The sequence below is a fragment of the Symphalangus syndactylus genome, chromosome 14 (assembly GCF_028878055.3).
Source record: "Symphalangus syndactylus isolate Jambi chromosome 14, NHGRI_mSymSyn1-v2.1_pri, whole genome shotgun sequence".
Taxonomy (NCBI): Eukaryota; Metazoa; Chordata; class Mammalia; order Primates; family Hylobatidae; genus Symphalangus; species Symphalangus syndactylus.
Genome location: NC_072436.2, coordinates 50983206 through 51005562, shown reverse-complemented (window position 1 = coordinate 51005562; position 22357 = coordinate 50983206). Strand labels below are relative to the sequence as shown.

The 22357-nt window shown below is 43.0% G+C and overlaps 1 protein-coding gene across 6 annotated transcripts in view; it reads left to right on the top strand.

The window, feature by feature from the left end:
* Positions 1-22357, top strand: part of NPAS2 (neuronal PAS domain protein 2) — a 178084-nt gene that overhangs the window by 94702 nt on the left and 61025 nt on the right. For 4 of the 6 annotated variants that reach the window (XM_063617618.1, XM_055243626.2, XM_055243625.2 and 1 more), the window contains exons 3-4: positions 11832-11980; positions 19572-19663. In XM_063617618.1, the coding sequence (XP_063473688.1) occupies positions 11832-11980; positions 19572-19663 (241 nt within the window). Of the gene's footprint in view, positions 1-11566; positions 11586-11831; positions 11981-19373; positions 19427-19571; positions 19664-22357 lie in introns of those variants that run through there. The other 2 variants (XM_063617619.1, XM_063617620.1) reach the window with 2 other exon arrangements.

The window sequence follows — 22357 nt, the reverse complement described above, 5'->3', positions numbered from 1 at the left end:
TTTATCCTCATTCCTGACCCAGCTCACAGATGAGGAGTTCTGATTCAATGGTTTTTAATTTTTTCCCGAGGGAAACATAGGACTTTTGGTGATGTATAAAATGCCCCTGCACCACTATGCATGCATTCTTGTGAATTTAAGGAAGACAGAGGGCCAAGGACACAGACTTGGGCGTGCTCGTTGTCATTCACCTGCATGCTCAAACTATTCTTGGTACAGGGTCTCTCCCAGCAGGATGGGAAATGAGCATCTTCCTTCCTCCTCTGTGCCACAGGCCCCTCAGAAGGACCTGATCCCCATCCCAGCTACAGCCATGCATCTTGGGCAGCTAGGTGTGAAGTCCAGTCTTGCACACTAAGTGTGCACCCCTGTGTCATCTCTTCACCAAGAAGGAGGGGAGAGAAGCATTGAGTATGGTGTATATAATATGCATCTGTCTTATGAAATCCTCTCAGAGAAGGGCCTCCAAGATTCCACCTGTGGGAGAAACCCGAGGGGTATGGGTGTGGGTGTGGGTGTGTGTGTGTGTGTGTGTGTGACACTTTGCCTTGGAACCATGGCCCTCTCCTGCCTTGTGTTATGTGGTGACTCTCCTTCCTTCAGCCCTCCTGAAATAGCACAGACACAGCCCCTTTGTAAGAGTGTGGGGCTACTGTGCTAGGACTCACTTGGGTCCTGAGCTGCAAGTACAACCCTCCTCTGGAATTCCAGAGTTCTAGAGAGCTACGCCTGAGGTGCACATCTACTCTCAGAGGGTAGGGAAGCATTGGACAGTAGTTTTATTGGGTTAGTAAAACTCCATGTTGGTGTGCAATGGTGGATTCCTTTTGATGCTTTTTTAATGTTAGCTCATTCCAGAGTGATACACTAATACCGAGGGAAGAAGGGCCTGCCCAGTTCATCTGTCATTCTCTTTGTTCTGCAAGAGCTACCCAGAAATATGTTTCTTCAAGAGTCTGTTATAATTACAGTCCAGCTCACCCCATACGCTTTTCTGCAAAAGGATCTTATTAACAGCCCCTGCCACCAGGCTTTTATATTCTCTGTTCCCACCCTTTGATTCCTATGGGTTTTTTATAAACTCATTAAAAAATATATGAAAAGATACATGAGAGTTTTGGATCTTGGTAAGATGGAGTTAGCCTACTCCGTCCTGTCCATCACACTGAATGCAGCTGTAAAGCATGAGCAGAATGCATGAAACAGCCATTTGAGGACCCTGAAGAGTAAATAGTAGGGTGCAGATTGGGGAAGCACTACCAAACCAGCAGCAAGTTCACCATTTTTTCCCCTGTAATATCTCCTAGCCTAGACTCAATGCAGCCCCACACCCAGAAGTGGGCCTCTGCTGACAGAGAGAGGACAAGGAGCTCTAGGACTGGCTTAAGGAGCAGGAACAAGGTCTCCTAATGCTCAGATTGTGCAAGGTTAAATCTGCCCTTTTTTGTTTTTTCTCTATTTCCTTGCATCCTGGAAGCAATCCTCCGACAGCAGCATAGCAGGAGCAACAGTGGCAATCAGAATCCACATGAAACCTTTTATGCAGAGGGAGGGGAACCTCTCTCCAGACAGAGCAGCTACACTTCCAAGAGGGTGGGATGAAACCCTGCTGCTTTCTTCCCCCTTGCTCTCTATCTTCCTACTGCTTGGCCCCAGATGAAAGCACAGATGTAGGTAGTATGAGGAAGGGCAGGATAAATAGAGCCAGCTTTCTGGCCAATGGAACAGAAAGGGAGCCTGGGAACCAGAAGGTACTGGGCAGATTTCAGAGAGGGAGGCGCTCAGGAAAGTGACTCTATAAAGCTGGTTGTGAGTTTCTGGGCTCACCCCTGAGCTGAATCTGCATGGATCTGATCTTGAGCAGCATACCATAGACCCTCAGGTCTGAACTTCAGAAAAGACCACCACCCAAGGTCTAAGACTGGCCATGTGGAACATATTTTGGTAGCACTATGGATTTCTCATCAGAAACCAGGGAAGCCTTCTGATAGGGGTACAATATTTTTTAAATGTTGAAAGAAAAGAGCTATTAACCCAGAATTCGACATGCAGTGAAAATATCCGTCAGGAATGAAGGTAAAATGAAGATATTCTCAAATGAATGAAAACTTTCTGTCAAGAGACCTGCTCTGAGAGAATTACTAGAGGAAGTTTTTTCAGCAGAAAGGAAATGACACTAGATAGAAACTTGGAATAGGAAGAATAAAGGAAGAATAACAAAAATGGTAAATATTTGACAAAAACAGCATAATCTGATAGGATATATTCAGTGTACATATAGATAGTACATAAGACAATTGCAGCATAAAAGGGGGGAAGGTAGAGGGGGCTATATAGAGAAAAGTTTCTAGATTCCATTTGAAATGATAAAATATTCTAAGTGGACTTTGAAAGACAAGTTTATATATTACAATCCCTACAATTATTACTAAAAGTCATACAAAGAAATATGGAGGGGAAAACAATAGATAAATTAAAATGGAATACTAAAAAATGTTTAAATAATCCAAAAGAAAGCAGGAAAGGGGAAATAAACAATAACCCAAAACAAAGAATGTACAAACAGAAAACATGTTAAAATAGAAAATATAAATCCAAACATATATGTGATTACATTGAATGTAAATTCTCTAAATATGCCAACTAAAAAACAGATTTTGTTGCAATGATTTTTTTTTCAGTAATCTAAATACCTAAATATATGCTGTCCCCAAGACATTCAACTCAAATATGATGATATAGGTAGAGGGTAAAAGGAAAACTATGCAAAATGATATACCACACAAAGACTAATTAAAAGAAAGCCAAAATGGTTCTATTAATATAAAATGAAATAGATTTCAGAGCAAAGAAATTTGCTAGGAATAAAGAGTGACATTACCTAATGGTAAAGGATCAATTCACCAAGAACAGATAACAGTTCTAATATGTATACACCTAAAAACAAAGCTTCAAAGCACAGGAAGCACAACCTGAAGAAGTTAGATGAGTCTTTAACATGCTCCTCTTAGTAGTAGAACTAGTAGAGTAAACTTCAGCAAGGGTATGGAAGAACTGAAAAATGCCATCAACCAACAGAATCTGATTGGTATTTATACAACATTCCACTCAGCAATAACAGAATACACATATTTTCAAGTACATATTGAACATTTACCGAGCTAGACCAAACCGTGCTTCATAAAACAAATGTAAATAAATTCAAATGAAAAAATTAGAAAGATAGCAGGAAAAAAAGTATCTCCACATCTTGGAAATTAAACAACAAACTTTGTAGTAATCCATGGGTCAAAGAGAAAGTCTCAAGATACATTTCAAAATTTTTGGGTTGCCGCTAAAGCAATGCTTAGAGGGAAACCTGCAACATTAAATGCTCATATGAGAAAAAAAGGAAAGGTCTCAAATCAACAACCAACCTCTACCTTAAGAAACTAGAAACAGAGGCCGGGCGCGGTGGCTCACGCTTGTAATCCCAGCACTTTGGGAGGCCGAGGCGGGCGGATCACGAGGTCAGGAGATCGAGACCACGGTGAAACCCCGTCTCTACTAAAAAATACAAAAAATTAGCCGGGCGCGGTGGCGGGCGCCTGTAGTCCCAGCTACTCGGAGGCTGAGGCAGGAGAATGGCGTGAACCCGGGAGGCGGAGCTTGCAGTGAGCCGAGATTGCGCCACTGCACTCCAGCCCGGGCGACAGAGCGAGACTCTGTCTCAAAAAAAAAAAAAAAAAAAAAAGAAACTAGAAACAGAAAAGCAAAATAAACTCACAGCAAGGAAGATGGAAATTAGATATAAACACAGAAAGTAATAGAAACAGAAAAACAATGTAGAAAAATCAACTAAACTAAAAGGTGATTTTTTTAAAAAGATTGGCAAGGCATGGTGGCTCATGCCTATAATCCCAGCAGGTTGAGAGGCCAAGGTGAGGGGATCATTTGAGGTCAGGAGTTCAAGACCAGCCTGACCAACATAGTGAAACCCCCGTCTCTACTAAAAACACAAAAATTAGCCAGGCGTGGTGGCAGGCACCTGTAATTCCAGCTACTTGGGAGGCTGAGGCAGGAGAATCGCTTGAACCTGGGAGGTGGAGGTTGCAGTGAGCAGAGATCGTGCCATTGCACTTCAGCCTGGGTGACAAGAGTGAAACTCCATCTAAAAAAATAATAAAAATAATAAAAGATCAATAAAATTGATGTCTATCAAGGGACTGAAAAAGACACAATTTATCAATAGCAGGAATAAGAAGGCCTATCATTAGATATTCCTGAGAAATTCAAAGAGCCTTAAGGAAATACTATGAACAATTAGATCTGCATAAAATCCAACCACTTAGATGAGATGGACCAATTACTTAAAAACCATGGCTACCAAACTCACAAAAGATGAAAGAGAAAACCTAGAGTCCTATAACTAAGAAGTTGAATTTGTATTTGAAAACCTGAACAGGAAATCTCCAGACCCAGATGGTTTCACTGGTGAATTCTGCCAAACATTAAAAGAAGAAATATCACCAATTCTGTTCACACTCTTCCAGAAAGTTGAAGATGAGGAAGTACTTTCCAGTTTATTTTATGAGACCAGCATTACCCAAAGACAGTATGAGAAAGGAAATCTACAGAACAGCATTTTTCATAAATGTAGATACAAAATTTCTCAACAAAACATTAGCAAATTATATCCAACTATATATATATTTATACATATGTATTTTAAATTACAATCAAGTGGAGCTTATCTAGGGAATGCAAGGCTATTCAGAATTCAAAAATCAATGTAATCCATTATGTTATGAAGTTACAAAAGAAAAACCACATGATTATATCAATTGATGCAGAAAAAGACTTTGGCAAAATGCAACATCTATTCATGAAATAAAAATCAGTACTTAGATTATAAATCTAAATGTAAAATACATAAAACTGTAAAACCGTAAGAAGAAAAAATAGGAGAAAGTCTTTGTAGTCTGTAAGGTTAGACAAAGAGTTTCTAGACCTAGCACCAAAAGTACAACTTGTAAGAGAAAAAATTGTTAACCTGGACCTCATCAAAATTAAAAACTCACTCTGTAAGTTACTATTAAGAGATTGAAAAGGCAAGCTATAGTCGGGTAGAAAATACTGACAAATCACATTTCTGACAAAAGACTTGTATCCAGAAAATACAAGCAACTGTCCAAACTCAATAGTAAGGAAGTAGACAACCCAATTTTAAAATGGGCAAAAGACATGAACAGATGCTTCCTCAGAGAGGGTCTACAGATGTCAAAAAAAAAAAAAAAAAAAGATGCCCACTGCCATTAGCCATTAGATACATGCAAATTAAACCTCTAATAATGTACCACTGCAACTTTCTTAGATTGGCTAAAATTTAAAGTACTGACAATATTAATTCCCTTTAAGGTTGTAAAACACTGGATCACTCATACATTGCTGGTAGGGAGGTAAAATGGCATGGCCACTCTGGAAAACAGTTTGGTAGTTTCTTATAAACATATAGTTTCCATATGACCCAGACGTTCTAGTCCTGGGTTCTTTACTTCAGAAAAATACAAACATGTTCACTGAAAAACCTGTACACCAATGGGCGTAGTAGCTCTATTCATGATTACCCAAACTGGAAACAACCCAAATTTCTTCAATGGGTGAATGCATAAACCGGCTGTGGAACACCCATACAGTAGAAAACTACTCACCAATGAGAAGGCATGCGGTATTGACAGACACAAATTGAATAAATCTCAAAGGCATTATGCTGGGTAGAAGTAGCCAGGCTCAAAAGGTTACATGCTATAGGATTATACTTTTACGACATTCTTGAAAAGAGAGCATAGGGATAAATGAGAACAGAACAGAGCTGGCCAGGGTTTTGGGGGAGTGGAGGGCATGAGAGAGTTTTGTAGAGAGCTGTCTCATGTCTTGATGGTGATGACAGTTGCATACCTTTATACAAGTGCTAAAACTTATAGAACCGTGCCCCCGAAGAAAATGTCAGGCTCACTGACTTTTGCCTTAATTTTAAGGGAAAAAAAAAAAGGTTTTAAAGCATCCGCCGTCAGTGTCACTTTTTCGAGGCTAATGAAGTTTGACTGAGCCTTGCTTGGCCCTTTCCCTACATCCTCCGCTCGGGGAGGTAGGGAGCAGAAGCACAGTGCTGTGCTTTGGGGTGGAGGAGCCTCACGGACCCTTCCTGTCTCTACTCACTTCCCGTTAAGTTGGGTTCCTCATCCTTTTCTGAGGACCCATTTCATTTCCTTTCCCTGTCCGCACTCATTCAAAAGCTCAGACCAGGTTGCTTGGCCTACCATTCACGACTGTGCCGTCGGCCTCCCCCTGCCTCCCCACCCTATCCTTTCCTTCTCCAATTGAGCCCAACTCTGCTGCCAAACTTGACCACCCAGCTTTCCCCTGGGCTGTCCTCTCCACCCCTGACTATGCACCCCTCAAAGCCACCTCATGTTCTTGCCACTAGGGGCTCCGTGGCTGGGCTCCCTCCTTGGTGAACACCCTTGGCGATTCGTTGGAACTTCTCATGGGGCAGTATTGTATTGCACCCCCTGTACCAGCTTCTGAGGAGTGAGTTCCGTCTCTTCCTGTAGACGCTGAGCTGCTTTTAGTTGAGGGCCAAGACCTCTTCATTGGCGCCTCCTCCATATCACTTGATGGAGCACCTTGTGCACAGAAGGTGCTAATCAGAGAATATAGAGCAAATACTCTTCCTGTCTCTAATTGCCCTGGTCCAGAGAACCCTCAAGTCAGAAGTTGAAGAGGCCCTGTGAAAGGGGGAGGGAGTGGGGAGATGTTTGTCAAAGGGTAGAAAGCTTCAGTTAGACAGGAGGAATCAGGTTTTGAGATCTATCGCACAGCAGGGTGACTGTAGTTAATAATAACGTACAGTGTTGTATATTTCAAAATTGCAAGGGAAATAAATGTCAAATGTCTCACCACAAATAAGCGAAGTGACCGATATGGTAATTAGCTTAATTTAATCATACCGTGTTGTATATGTATATCAAAACATCACATTGTACCCCATAAACATGTACAGTTTTTAAGGGTCCTGGAAGGTAACCTGTCCCCCACTTCCCTGGAGGTCTGTCTGTATTGCATTTAATAAATGGATGTTTGAGTTCCACCCGTGGGTGCCTTTCTGCTCAATCCCCTATTATGTGTATCCAGATAGGCTAGTTGGGCTGTGTGGCACACAATCTCCAAATCTCAACAAACCTGACGTGCTCATCACAGAGCTGCTGGACCCCGCAATAAAGTGTCCTCACCCAAGGACCCAGGCTGAGAGAGGCTTCACCTCCCATTGCCAAGGGAGGTGAATGGAAAAAGGAATGAACCAGATTTTGCAGTCTTCATGCTTCTCACTGGGAACCGACACATGGCACTTGTGCGTACATGTTCTTGGCCAAGCGAAGGGGCAGGGAAGCACAATCCTACTCTGTCTAGAAGACAAACTGGAAATATTTGGTGAACAGCAATCCTAACACCACAGGTGACCACGACAGTGGGAAAGGCCACTCCTCCTAGGAGCTGAAGCGAAGGTCTTCCCTTGATTTCCTGCAGTACCCTTCCCCAACAGGGAACGCAAACACCAGCCTTCTGTTAGTGTGTGGCACTGTTTCTCTGCACGGTATGCTTAGTTTTTGTGCTATAAACTGAAGCAGCCAGAATTAGTCACTCTCAGTTCTGTGTTCCCAGAACACTGGGTCCGTAGGTCCATAACAGATCCCGCCACAATGATTTGGAGGGAGCTGTAGGAAGTGGCAGGAGGGTGCACGGCCTTACAGTGTGGGCACTGGAGCCAGCCTGTGGCACCACTTCCCAGACCTGTAATGGTGGTGAGTTACACAGCCTCTCAGTGCCTCGTTCCTTCCCCTTGGAGTGGAAATGCAATAGTACCTGCCTTAAAGGGTTGCTATGAGAATTGAAGGAATGAATGGATGTAAAGCTCTTAACATGGTGACCGTTACATACGTAGTAAGTGCCCAGCAAATGTTCCTTGTGTAACCAGACCCAAACTCCCCAAGATGCCCAATGATGGACACTTCAGAACAGATAAGCTGGGGCTTTTTGAGCCCCACATTCAAAAATCAATATCCATGTATATTTAAAACACACACATACCTTCCCTTCCTCCCTGCCTTGGTCTCTCTCTTACTGTCTCTTTCTTAAACTCAATAAGATGATGACAAACAACCCAACTGGAAAATAGGCAGAAGATTTGAACAAACACTTCACAAAATAAGATACATAAATGGCCATTAAGCATGTAAAAAGATGTTCGACATTACTAGTCACCAGAAAAATGCAAATCCAAGCCACAGTAAGATAACATTTCGATGGCTAAAGTAAAAAAAAAAAAAAAAGCTCATAACACCAAGCATTGACAGGGATTGCAGCAACCAGGACTTTCATACATTGCTGGTGGAAAAGCAAAAACAGTGTAGCCAGCTTTGAATGACAGTGCAGCCGTGTCTTATCAGGTTAAACATACGCTTAACAGATGACCCAGCAATTCCATGCCTCTGTATTCATCCAAGAGAAATGAATGCCTATATCTACACACAGATCTGTACATGAGTATTGAGAATGGCGTTATTCTTATTACCCCTGAACTGGAAATGAACCAGATGTTGTGGCATATTCATACACAGGCATACTAGTCAGCAGGAAAAAGGAATGAGATGTTAATATGTGCAGCAACATGATGCATCTCAAAAATGTCATGCTAAATCAAAAAGACTGTATATTCTGATTCCAGGTCTGTTAAATTCTAGACCAGATGAAACTGCACTAACAGCAGGTCAGTGGTTGCCTGTGGCTATGGCTGGGGGTGGGCGGATCAATCACAAAGACTCAGGAGAAACCTCTTTACGATGAAGGAACTGTTGTTTATCTTGATTTTGGTGGTAGTTACCCAACTAATACACCAAACTATGCACTAAAATGGATAAATTTTATTGAATTTAAAAAATGCCTTAAAACTCCAAAGCCTGGCCAGGCATGGTGGCTCATGCCTGTAATCCCAGCACATTTGGAGGCCGAGACTGGTGGATCACCTGAGGTCAGGAACTCGAGACCAGCCTGGTCAACATCGTGAAACCCCGTCTCTCCTAAAAAATACAAAAATTAGCCGGGTGTGATGGTGCATGCCTGTAATCCCAGCTACTCGGGACACTGAGGCAGGAGAATCACTTGAACCCAGGAGGCGGAGGTTGTAGTGAGCTGAGATCACGCCACTGCACTCCAGCCTGGGCAACAAGAGTGAGACTCCATCTCAAAGACAAAAACCCAAAGCCTAGTTGTTGGAGTGTCTTTCAAAACCTTCATCCCAGTGTCTGTGTGTGGTGGTCTCGGGGCCTGCCGAGAGGACCTTCTTTTTGGAAATAAGGTCATTCCAGGCTCATTTTCTTTCTCTCGCCTGATAGCAGAGGAACCAGCTGACAGTGACCAGTTTCCAGTGGACACCACAGTGTGTCCCAGCCGGAGGCAGATGGAAACAAGCTTGTGTCTCTGTCACTAACGATAGGAGCCTTCGTCGGAGTTGCTACCAGGCCATGTTGGTCGTCATTACACCCATTGAAGATGAGAACAGAGCAGTAATGAGCTGGGTGTTATCGGCTCACAAATAATTTATAATGGACAAACTAGGACAGGAACAGAGCTTTTTTTGGCTAAGGAGGTTGCATGTCACTCTTTAAAATCTAGGCCAAAAAATTATTTATAATGCATAGACACTCACTCTGAAAGTGAAAGGGTTCCTTTCTTCTCTCCCGTGTGTTTGAACATGGTCTTTCAGCCTGGACTAGCAACAAGACTCCGCAACATCTTGCCGCCACGCCTGCAGTTAGTGTGTGATGTGAGAGAGCACGGGTAAAGAGAGTGGCTCGGCGAGGGACAGGGCCTTTGCAGAAGGCCGAGAACAGACACGGAGGAGGGGAGAGGCAGGAAAAGACTTTAGGTAAAGGGTAGTTACCACGCGTGTTAGCTGAGCTTTGAAGAATTGCCCAAACATTATCAGGAAACAGCCTAAACTGAGATAGGACCGGTAAAAGATGGGTTGTGAACATGTGTGTTGAAATAAAGGCAGGCTGTGTGCAATTAGGCAGGGGCAAACTGAGTGGTTATGGTCCTTGTGGTGTCTAGGGAAAGGGTTTTGGAAATATGTCCTTTTGTGTCCAAGGGCTGTTTATTGATACTGTCACCTATAGATACTTATACCTGCCCCAAGGGAGGTGAATCAGAATCCAGCAGCACACTCTGTCCTGACCACACATTGGCCAGGAGCCTCCTGGTGAAGGATTTGCTCCCCTGGGAACCATGACCCCGGGCCCCAGGTGCCTGGAAAAGCAGCAATGTTTTATGGGCCTGGCCTCTGGGGCCCGTGTTCTCTCTCAGAGAGCTGACTTCTGGAACAAGTCTGTCTTCAGTGAATTGGGGAGGAGTGAGCCAGCTTTCTCAGACCTGGATCACCTTCAAATACGTGGATCGTTGATGAAGGGCCTGTGGCATGTCATTGAAGATGGAGGCCCCTCGAGTAGCACTGCTTCTGGACTTTTCAGGAGGGCTTTCTGCATCACGTGTTCCTTGTTCGTTGTTAATTAGAGCATCCCTGAGAGCCACGATTCCCTACTCAAGTTCCTGAGGATCTCAGGGTCCTCAGGGGTGCTTGGGTGGCTTGGGGGATGCCCCTCCCCTCTAACCAAGCAGCTTCGCTTTGATCTCTCCTATAAGTGTGCAGCACAGGGTGTCATTTAAAATAAACTTTATTTTTTGGAGCATTTTCAGGCTCACAGACAAATTGAGTGAAAGACACAGAGCGTTCCCATATCCCCCTGAGCCCTCCCTAGACACACTCAGCCTCCCCCACTGTCAGCATCCCCCACCAGAGTGGTGCATTAGTTATAGCTGATAAGCTTACATTGATACATTGTTACCATTCAGAGTTAACATCAAGGCGCACTCTTGTGTTGTACATTCTCCAAGTCTAGACAAATGTGTGATGACACACATCCACCAGTATGGTGTCATACAGAGTGGATTCACTGCCCTAAAAATCCTCTGTTCATCCCTCCCTAACCCCTAGCAACCACTGATCTTTGTGCTGCCTGTGTAGTTTTGCATTTTCCAGGATGTCATATACTTGCTATTATATAGTGTGTAGCTTTTTCAGACCGGCTTCTCCAACTTGGTAATATGTGTTTAACTTTCCTCCATGTCATTTTAAAAAGTGTTCATCTGCTCTTAGCAGCTTGACAGCCATGTGCAGTACCTGCCATACGTCTGCCCTGGGTCTGTACAGCCCTGGCTGTTGTAGGCAGGGTGTGTCTTGCCTCCCCCAATAGGGCGATGAGCTCTTTGGAGCAGGGGCCAGGACATATGCACTGGTGGCACACAGGACACCTGGCCACCCCTTGGGCCCTGGAACCAGGCTGGGTGTTCTGGATTGAAGGGGGCATGGTTTGAGTCTTAGGAAGGGCTCACTGAGCACAGCCATCTCAGTCAGCAATGTGTCCTTTGCTCTCTGAAAGTGAAAGCTCTATGAAATCCGAATGAGCAGCATCCGGCCTCAGAGCTAATCTGTAAGATTTTGCGTCTGAGTCAGAACTTACTGGTTATTAATGCTGTCTGTCTTTGTGGCCAAGAGTCTAGCAAAACATTTTCTATCCTCCTGCCTCAGAAATGTGGCCAGTGTGACCTTCCTGAAAGAGTTTTTTGATAAGATAGATGATCACAATAGAATGTGCTCTAATAGAAAGTGCTTTTGTTTCATCACAAGCCTTTGTGACGTGGAATGTTCCAGTAACCTGCTCGTTTTGTGTTTACAGAGCTTCTCGAAACAAGTCTGAGAAGAAGCGTCGGGACCAGTTCAATGTTCTCATCAAAGAGCTCAGTTCCATGCTCCCTGGCAACACGCGGAAAATGGACAAAACCACCGTGTTGGAAAAGGTCATCGGATTTTTGCAGAAACACAATGGTAAAGGTCACCCTTCTCTCTGTTTTTCTTCCACCCTGCCCTGTCCCTGTGGTGATGACTTCACCAATCCGGGCTGCCTGGTTGGTTTTTGTCTCCCCAGCCAGGCCCAGCCTTGCCCAGCCTTACTGGTTGAGGGCTTCCCATTTCAAAGGCACTCCTCCGTCTATCAGCCCATCTCTGGCTAGGTGGGGAGAGGGCACACACCTCCCAACTGCATTATAAGCCAGACGAGAGAATCCAAAACAACTTCACAGGTGGCACCCAGCCGAAGCAGTGTGGCATTCACAGTGACAACTTCTTGATCAAAAATCCCTGGAACAAGTGTCTTTTATTCAACGCTGAACAGACAGACGCAGTGGCTGAGTACTCACTTCCTGTGGGATCAGACTATGTGGGCCTTTTCATCCCTCTCTGCCACTGCCCTCGAACTCTTTGGTCTTTTCAGCTACATCATGAAAAAATACATTGAATTCATTTTCTTAATGTCACATTCATTCTGTTTTTATTGAGATATAATGTCCATACCATAAAATTCACCATTTTAAAGTGTAGAGTGTAGTGGTCTTTAGTATATTCACAAGGCGATGTAACCATCACCACTATCTAATTTCATCACGCCAAAAAAGAAACCCTGTATCCATTAGTGATCATTTCCCATTCTTCCCCCTCCCTCCAGATCCTGGCACACCTGTTTTCTGTCTCCATCAATTCCCCTATTCTAGGCATTTTATATGAATAGAATCATACGATATGTGGTCTTTTGTATCTGGCTTCTTTCACGTAGCATCTATGTTTTAGCACATGTGAGTACTTCATTCCGTTTCATGGACCAACAATATTCCATTGTATGGATATATTAATACCATATTTTGATTAACCATTCATCAGTTGATGGATATTTGGGTTGTTTACAATTTTTGGAAATTATGAATGATGCTGCTGTGAACATTCATGTACAAATTTTTGAGGATATATGTTTCCACTTCTCTTGTTTGTATTCCTAGGAGGGGAATTGCTGCATTAAATGGTAGTGTTTAGCTTTTTGAGGAACTGCCAAACTGTTTTCCCAGGTGGCTTGTACCTATTTACATTCCCAGCAGCAATGTATGAGGGTTCCAGTTTCTCCACATCCTTGTCAACACTTATTACTGTCTTCTTTTATTATGACTATTATTAATATAATCTCCCTAGTGGGTATGAAGTGGTATCTTATATGACTTCAATTTGAATTTCCCAATGACTAATGATGTTTTCCTTTTCATGATCTTTTCATATACTTACTGGCCATTTGCGTATCTTCTTTGGAGAAATGTCCAAATCCATGGCCCGTTTTTAAATCATTGATTTTTCTTTTTATGCTTGAGTGGTAAGAGTTCTCCATGTATTCTAGATACTAGACCCTTATCTGGTACAGAATTTGAAAATATCTTCCCCCATTCTGTGGATTGTCTTTTTACTTTTCAAGTGATACTCTTTGACACACGAAGGTTTTAAATTTTAATCAGTTAATGTCCAATTTATTTTTTTCTTTTGATTACTTGTGCTTGAGGCATCCTATCTAAGAAACCATTACCTAATCTAAGGTAATGAAGATTTATATCTATGTTTTCTTCTAAAAGGTATATAATTTTTTTATTTTTTATTTTTTTGAGACAGAGTCTTGCTCTGTCGCCCAGGCTGGAGTGCAGTGGTGCAATCTCGGCTCACTGCAAGCTCCACCTCCCAGGTTCACGCCATTTCCTGCCTCAGCCTCCCGAGTAGCTGGGACTACAGGTGCCCGCCACCATGCCTGGCCAATTTTTTTGTATTTTTAGTAGAGACGGCGTTTCACCATGTTAGCCAGGATGGTCTCGATCTCCTGACCTCGTGATTCACCCGCCCCAGCCTCCCAAAGTGCTGGGATTACGGGCTTGAGCCACCGTGCCCAGCCTAAAAGGTTTATAATTTTAAACTGTAGGTTAAGCATAGGTATTTGATCCATTTCGTGTTCGTTTTTGTAGATATCATAAGGTATGCTGTGAAAATTCATCCTTTTGCATGTGGATTTCCAGTTATCCTGGCACTCCATTATTTTTCTAACTTTGTAATACTTTATAAAAGTAACACATACAGAGAATATACAAATCATAACTGTACAGTTGAATTAATTATCACAAAGCAAACACAGCCAGGGAACCAACAACCCAGGTCAAGAAATAGAAGCTCCTTCCTGTCTTCCTCTGCTTTCCCAAAAGAAGGAACCTCTGTGCTGCCTTCTAACCCCATAGGTTGGTTTTGCCTGTTGGAACCTTATTCAGATGGAACCATGAATTATACAAATGATGTTTATGAGATTCCTCTCATTCTTCCAGTGCTATTGCTAGTTTCCTTTCATTAGTGTATAGTATTCCATCACACGATCACCTGCATATGCCACTTGAATTCATCCTTGAACTCACATCTTTCTCAAATCACTCTCTCTCCCTTTTCCTCTCCCTCAAACGCTTTTACCTGTTAGTGTGTGATCACACCTACCCTGCCAGTCACCCAGGATGTTACAAAAAGTCACAGAATAGTTAAGAGGGCTCAGAACCTATTAGCAAGCAGGAAGAGCAGAATTCTTTTTTCTTGAATCATGACACCAAACATAATAAGTCAGAAATGTCAGAATTAGTGAGGAAATAATTACAGTTCTTCCATGCAGGCAGTGACTCTTCCACTGAACATTTTCCTAGACAAGATGATTTCATAAAAGAGGGTGCGGCTGGGACATCAGAAAGTTTCATTATACTTCTTATTCTTTTATTATTTCTTTGATGATCATATATACCTATTAAAAATGTGACAGTGATGATATGTCCTCATATTATTTTTTCCAAAGCTGCCCAGGAGAGAGTAAAGAACATGTTAATTGCTTTTGTTAAAAGTCAGAGAAGACCAATCAAGCAGGATTGGAACGGAGTGTTACAGCAGTATTTGATTGCCCTGATAATTTAATCAAAATGGTTATATTTCCTAAATAATGATTTAGCCAAGTGAAATAGCAGGTTGGTTTGATTGCCAAGATATTTTGTGCAAATTACTCAAACTAGGTCAGTGCCACTGAGAAGCAGGACAGCTGTTAAATAGGACAGCTGGGATCAAGTTCATCAGCCTGACATTTATGCCGGGCTCTGTCCACTGTGGAATTACAGAATTGTCAAATCTGGGCCCTGGAAAGGATAAGTCAGCAGAAATGCAGCCTCCAAATACCGGGAGAGCCTGCTTCAGCTTGCCTTTTTCCTAAGATGAAGGCCTACTCCGCACAACCCGCTTAAACACAACGAGGATCATGCCAGGATCTCACTCATCTCTGTGATTTCATATTCAAAATAAAGCAGAAAATTCATGGTACGTTTTTTGGGGAAATAGAGTTGTTGGAGCAAAACTTGGATTAAAGCAAAAAACAAAGCAATCACTTTCCTTTACTTGCAGTGCAAATGGACATGAACTCTGCAGGCATCTGCAACAGAGTAGAGAATACTGAGCGTAAGCATCTATTCAGGGCTTGCTGTGAGCTGGGCAATATTCTAAGAGCTCTACATACAGGAACTCCTCTACATAGAGCTCCTCTTCATGGCAGCACTTTTTTTTGGGAGACAGAGTCTTCGTCTGTCACCCAGGCTAGAGTGCAGTGGTGCAATTTCAGCTCACTGCAACCTCCACCTCCCAGGTTCAAGCGATTCTCCTGCCTTAGCTTCCCAAGTAGCTGGGATTACAGACACGTGCCACCACACCTGGCTAATTTTTTGTATTTTTAGTGGAGACGGGGTTTTGCCACTTTGGCCAGACTGGTCTCGAACTCCTGGCCTCAAGTCATCTGCCTGCCTTGGCCTCCCAAAGTGCTGGGATCATAAGCGTGAGCCAGTGCACCCGGCCCATGGCAGCACTTTGAGTTAGTTCCATTGCACAGATGAGGCACACAAGGTGGAGTCACTCATCCAAGTCAGCCAGCCAGGAAAATGTGGAATCTAAACCCGGCAGCCTGTCTCTAGAGCCCAACCTTTTAGCACTACACTCTATGGCTCCTCCACAAGAGATGATCTACAGGGCTTCTTGTGGCTATTTATATCACAGCTGCACTCCAGCTGTTCATGAGTGTGTCCATTTAGACTGCTGGTTCTCAACCTTGTGTGCACATTTGAATCACCTGAAGAGCTTTTGAAAAATACATATTACCAGGTAACCGCCCACAGACCAATATGTCATTATCTCTAGAGGTGGGACCACAATGGGATACTAGCTCGCAAGAGAAGATTGTTCACTTTTCAGGAGTTTTGCAAGCCAGTTGGCATCAAGTTGGTAGCTTGAAATCAGCCATGGTAGGCGTATTTACACCACAGAAAGGGGCAAACACTGCAAATCAGGGCTGTTTGTTATAGAGGGTGGAGAGCCTTTCACCAGCAGATGACTAGGTAAGGCCCAGGCATCAGCATTTTTAAGGCTCCCCAGGTGATTCCGGTATGCAGTGAGGGTTAAGAACTATGAATTTCAACGTGCTTCCTGCCTTCATGCTAAAGGGAGACCACATGGTAAGTAAGGAAAGATGATTAGGTCCAAGTAGTTATTATAATTATTTAGCTCTTTCCCTAATAATCTTTCAGCATTGCTATTTTCTCAGCTTGGGAAATGAATTTTAATCCTGAACTGTACACTTATTCTCTCTGAAGTAATCCAAATCAAAATGAGAATCTGATCATGATTCTTTGTAGCAAAATTTTGTAACAGTAGCTATTAGAGAAATCCATGAAGTCTGTAAATAGCAGGGCATATTGGACATCCTTATCTACGTCCATCTAAATGTTCTACAGGGTCAGGCTGGCCTACACGTTATCGTCTTCCTGAGTGAGTCTCAAGCTGACTTAATGAAATTTTTTCCTAACATTAAATCCCATTCCTCATTCACACCTCTTTAATGTGTCTGTCTTCATGGATGGAAGGTGAGGTGGGGAGAGATGTAGAACAAGGAGAAATTTCCCTATTGAACAGGGTAATATTTACCCAGGACAGCTGTGGAATTTCTGCTCCATTTTCCAGGCTTTTATTTGACCACATACATCCCAAACATATACTGCTTATTATTCAGATATACCAGGAGCAGTCGGGAGTTGAGCACTCTAGGAAATGGGTACAAGTGATATCAGAGTAGAATTTGGGGGTTGGCTCTTAATCACAATGTTTTCCTACAAAAATGGCTCTCAGGTGGTTTTGTTTCCCTTGAAATTTGGAAACCACTTTGACCATAACACTGAATTTTACTTCCCAGTGTAACATTTTTTCCTCGATTCAAGACATCGTATCTTAACATATTTTTTTAATATGCTATGAAATGAACCTTAACTTCCAAGGAATCTAATTCAATTGTTGAAATACAAAGTGAATGAGATGGCTGCTTTCAGTGTTATTATGCTAGCGTTGACAAAATACCCAGTCATACAGAATGATCTAAAAATTACTTAAAGAAATGGGTCTTTCATTTTCCTTCACCATTAAGTTGAATGGATCTCTATTTAAATGAAATTTGGGCTGCCATAAAGACTCTTCTGCTAGAAAAACAGTTAGTCTATAGTTTGATCCTAGTGGTCAAAAGAGTCTTACAGATGAGTGTGCATATTGGGGAGAAGAGGAAACACATTTATGGGGTTAATATTATAGCACATCTTCAGTCCCTCTCTTTTCTAAGTGGTCAAACTGTGGCAACCATCTGTTTGAAGAACTGGGAGTTGCACCCTCTCTTCCCTGCCTCGGCCAGCACCACAGAACGGATTCTGGCCATGATGTGCATGTAGCACCTGCCTCTGCTTCCCATGCTGCATTCCACCATGTGCATATGACGCCCGGCACTGGGCATTTCCCCACAGCATGGCCCTCCCTCCAGGGGCCCTCTCAGTGTCGTTGGCTGCCTGACCACCAGTGCGGTTTCCTCTCCTGGGTTTCTTCCAGTGTTCAATTACCAAAGAAAGGCTCATAGCAGCTCTTTTCTGCCCCTTTAAAATCACAAAGACAAAAATCCAATTTTGTATAACATCAGCAGCAACTTGTTCTTTCTGACATCTCAAAGGAAGGAATCTTCCTGGTGGAGCCGACCACTGCTGGGAACATTGGGTTTTGGAACAAGTGGAGGTTTACAGGATGACACGCATAACTCAGCTCTTTTTTTTCTTTTTTTTGAGACGGAGTCTTGCTCTGTTGCCCAGGCTGGAGTGCGGTGGCATGATCTCGGCTCACTGCAAGCTCTGCCTCCTGGATTCATGCCATTCTCCTGCCTCAGCCTCCCGAGGAGCTGGGACTGCAGGTGCCCGCCACCACACCCGGCTAATATTTTGTATTTTTAGTAGAGATGGGGTTTCACCATGTTAGCCAGGCTGGTCTTGATCTCCTGACCTCGTGATCTGCCCATCTCGGCCTCCCAAAGTGCTGGGATTACAGGCGTGAGCCACCGCGCCTGGCCATAACTCAGCTCTTTACATCTTTTGTTCATGAGTAGCTGCTGCATTCACTCAGATTCATTCATTCAAATGGCAGAATGCATTCCTCATGCTCCATGTAAGAGAGATGATCAAAAACACAGGCACAAAGGAGAGAGCCTTGAAATCTTTCTCCTGGCTTAAAGTTGATGGATTATCTGCCTGGACGATTTGCATTCTCCAGGAAGTTGTTAAACAGGTTGTATTTTCTGAGATATGAGTCTTATGTTCTTACATTTTTCCTAGCACCAAGGAAATAATCTCTGAAGAAACCTCTTACTACGTGAAATGGAGCAAAATGTTGGTTTAAGATGGAGGATAAACTGAAGGAAAAACAAAAATATTTGATATTGCATTTGAGCTGCCTGTAATTATCTTATCAGAAATAATTTAATAATAGAACAAAACATTCTTTAAAAATGCAGAAGAACTAAAATATTTAAGGAGCCCCTTGTAGGCCAATGACTATTTGAATTTACAAATGCGCATAATGTCTTCAGTACAAGGCAGTTCTGTGAAATGGATAAACTATAGATTAACCCCAAAAAGTTTTGAGAAGAGTACATTCTGTGTATGTGTATAGCACGCTGTATTTCAGTAATGGAAATGCTGAAAAATATGGTACATTCTGTATAACACAGTGGATTAGTTTCCACACACCTAAGGTGTTTCTGGAATTTTTAAAATCCCAGGTCTGTGAAGTGTTTTGCTTCACCTGGACCATGAAGAAGCCACTTCCGAAGGTGTCACACCATCCCAGTGTTTGTTCCTGTTGCCTTCATAGGTGGTAACTACCTAATTCCAACTGTTGACGATGGAGTTTGTCATGTAGACATTCAGGGCCGTGGTACCACCTGCAAGGGCAGGCACCACAGCCATAGAGAAGGCGGGGGATGCACCTCCCTAAAGCCTCATTAAGGGAGATGAGAACATCCGAAGCTCCCAGTCCTTGGAAATCAGGGTAACGTATTTCCTTATGCTGGCTTCTTAAATTAAACTACACAGAAGTTTACACAAAATTACATAGAAGTAACATGTGCTTCATTTGTTAATTCCAATTTCTAGGTGCCATTGAATATAAAGGCTTATTTGTGTCTCTTTTTTAGAAGTCTCAGCGCAAACGGAAATCTGTGACATTCAGCAAGACTGGAAGCCTTCATTCCTCAGTAATGAAGAATTCACCCAGCTGATGTTGGAGGTGAAATGCACTTTCAAAATAGCTTAAACAGTTGCCAATTAAAATGTAGCTACTTGTTGAGATAAGTCCCTGTGCCCAAAGGAAACTACTGTTCTTGATCCTGGGAAGACTTGGCTTTGAAACAGACACCCTCCCTGAGGCTCTCTGCCTGCTCTTGCCTATGGGCCATGTCAACAAGAATCCCCAAATTGAATGTGGTCATGTGTTTTCACTACAGTGACCACAGGATGAGCCCCTTGATGGTGTCACAACCAGAGGACACCTTGCTGGGGAGCCAGGAAGGGTGGGTTCGAGGTAGGTAGAGAGAGGAGAAGGACAGAGGGAAGATGCATCAGCTTGCACTGTCATTTGACTCAGAGAGTCTCCTCTTTAGACTGCTATGATTTTACATTTTTTCCCTTAGTAGAAACACGTTTTGAAATTGAAAGTTGTCTTTTAAAGATAGGCTTTGAACTTGAACTTGGATTACATCCACATGGCATATGGATATCAACCACAGGGATCCCGTGCCTCCCCATCCAGCTCACACCCTTTCTGTGCTGAGTGAGATGCTCATGTTCCTCCTTCTGGGTCAGAGGCCCCATACTCATCTACAGGGCGGTATTTGTGAAAACCTGGCTGATCTGAACGAGTGCCCTGCCTCAACATCATATATTTATATATGGGTGAAACTCCTCAATACAGATGAGCATAAGCCTCTACAGAAACAACTGTCAAGGTGCTGTGGCTTGCCACCTGGGGATAAGTTTTGGAGTATATGGATATGGCAGTGGGTCAGAGAAAGCTCCAGGCATGGCATATCCAGGCCTGCAACCAAGAAGAGGCGAACTGGGACAGATGAGCTCAGCAAAAGGAAGTTAGACGCTGGCTGTGACCAGTGGTTCCTGGCAGGGTGTTTGGAGAGTGGTTTCTGGGGATAAATCTTTCTCTCTCATATCTTATGTGCCTATATAAGACTGATGTAAACTTCAATTTACATAGATTAACTTGCAGAAAACAGAAAGTACTGGAGTAAGAAAATGCCAGAATGAAGATGTCCAAATATTATGAAATGTAAACGCATTAATGAACATTTGCATAAGATGAAAGATACTTAAATCTACATGTGAACTATATTTAAAGAAAATACAGAACTTTCTGCAGAAGCAATGCATTTTTAAGTATGTTAAATTTAAAGCAGCTTGTGAAATGTTGAATTAATGTATCATTATGCTAATTTACATAAATCGATTTATCTTTTAATTCTTATGGAAAAGTAGTTAAAACACATAACCCTATAGCAGCAGCCTTTTTTTTAAGAGCCTGTAGCACAACCTTTTTTTTTTTTTGCCCAGTGACTTTCAAACTATCAAAAGTATTTGAGGAAATAGGGCTTTTGTAAAGTTAAAAATGAATAAATTTCAGGGCTAAAAGACAGGACTGAGATTCAGGAGACTGGAATTTCTAGACAAGGAAGATTCATATTTGTATAGTCTTTATGCACTTTCCCTTGCTCCCGGTGTAGACTCCTAGAAGCCGGTGGAAAGGAAATCACGCTAGATGAATGAATTGGATCTGAAATTAAGCCTGCACAACCAGCAGGCCTGGGTGAATGGCAGCTGTGAGTGGTCTGGGAAGTCCACCAGCTAGTACTGTTGACCCTGACTGTGTCAGGCTTCTCTTCCAACCTGTTGCTCTTAGGTAGACACAGACCTAGTGCTGAGTGACTGGAGCCTTATAGCATCTCCTCCCTGATGGCCTGAGCCCCAGCTGTGATGGAGGGAGATGAGGAGCTCCCAGGGTGATGTCATCATTGTCCAGTGCGACCTTCCCATAGCATGGGTCTCTCTCCAGCTGCCCATCCCTCTGTTTTTTTCAGAGCCATTTCAGAGACTGTGAAGAATCCAGGTGCCATGTCTTAGTGGCCAGGATGTTCCCTTTCTAAAATGAGGACAGAGCCCAGGAGATAACCCATCATGTCCCTAGGGAACTGCTAATGCCCTCCAGATGTGACTCCCGTCTTCTTCCCTCTTCTCTCAAAGAGGCACAAAACCAGACTCCAGGAGGACTCACATAGCTATGAAGTTTGAAAAAACAAAATTGACCTGGCTGCAGACCAGCCAAGCTGGTAAAGTATCAGCTGGCAAAGACTGTGGCTACCAGCATTGGAACAATTGCACTCGAAAGGAGGCAAAGTGCCTGTGGCCTGGGGAATAGGGAGCTTGTGGAATTTCTGAATTTTAATCAGAAAAGCAATCTCTTCTCTTAGCCCAGAGATTGTCCCAGAGAACACAAGAAAATGTTCCATCTGACTCAGGAATTTGCAGAAAGGGAAGGTTTCATTTCCCTCTAGTGTGTGGCAGGTATAAAAATCTGGGCCATTATGGCACCTTTGGAAACACCCCAGTCAAAATCACCCTTCCATGGATAGGGGCACAGCACTTTGCAATCACTTGCTGTTGAATCCCTTTCAGATGCTACTGATGGGACTTCCAGAACCACAGCGAGCTTTCTTAAAGCAGTGACTCAGTGCAGTTCTCATAGAGTTGATGGAAATGCCAGTGAGCTGATGAAAGTTATCTCCCGTCTATAAATACCTTCAGCTTTTTAACACCCGCTTGCTTTAGACATTCAGGAGGGACATGGGCTCACTGTGCAAGACCATTTGCACTGCCCTTGCTTTTCCCAGCTTGCCAATCTGCTTTTTCCAAAAAA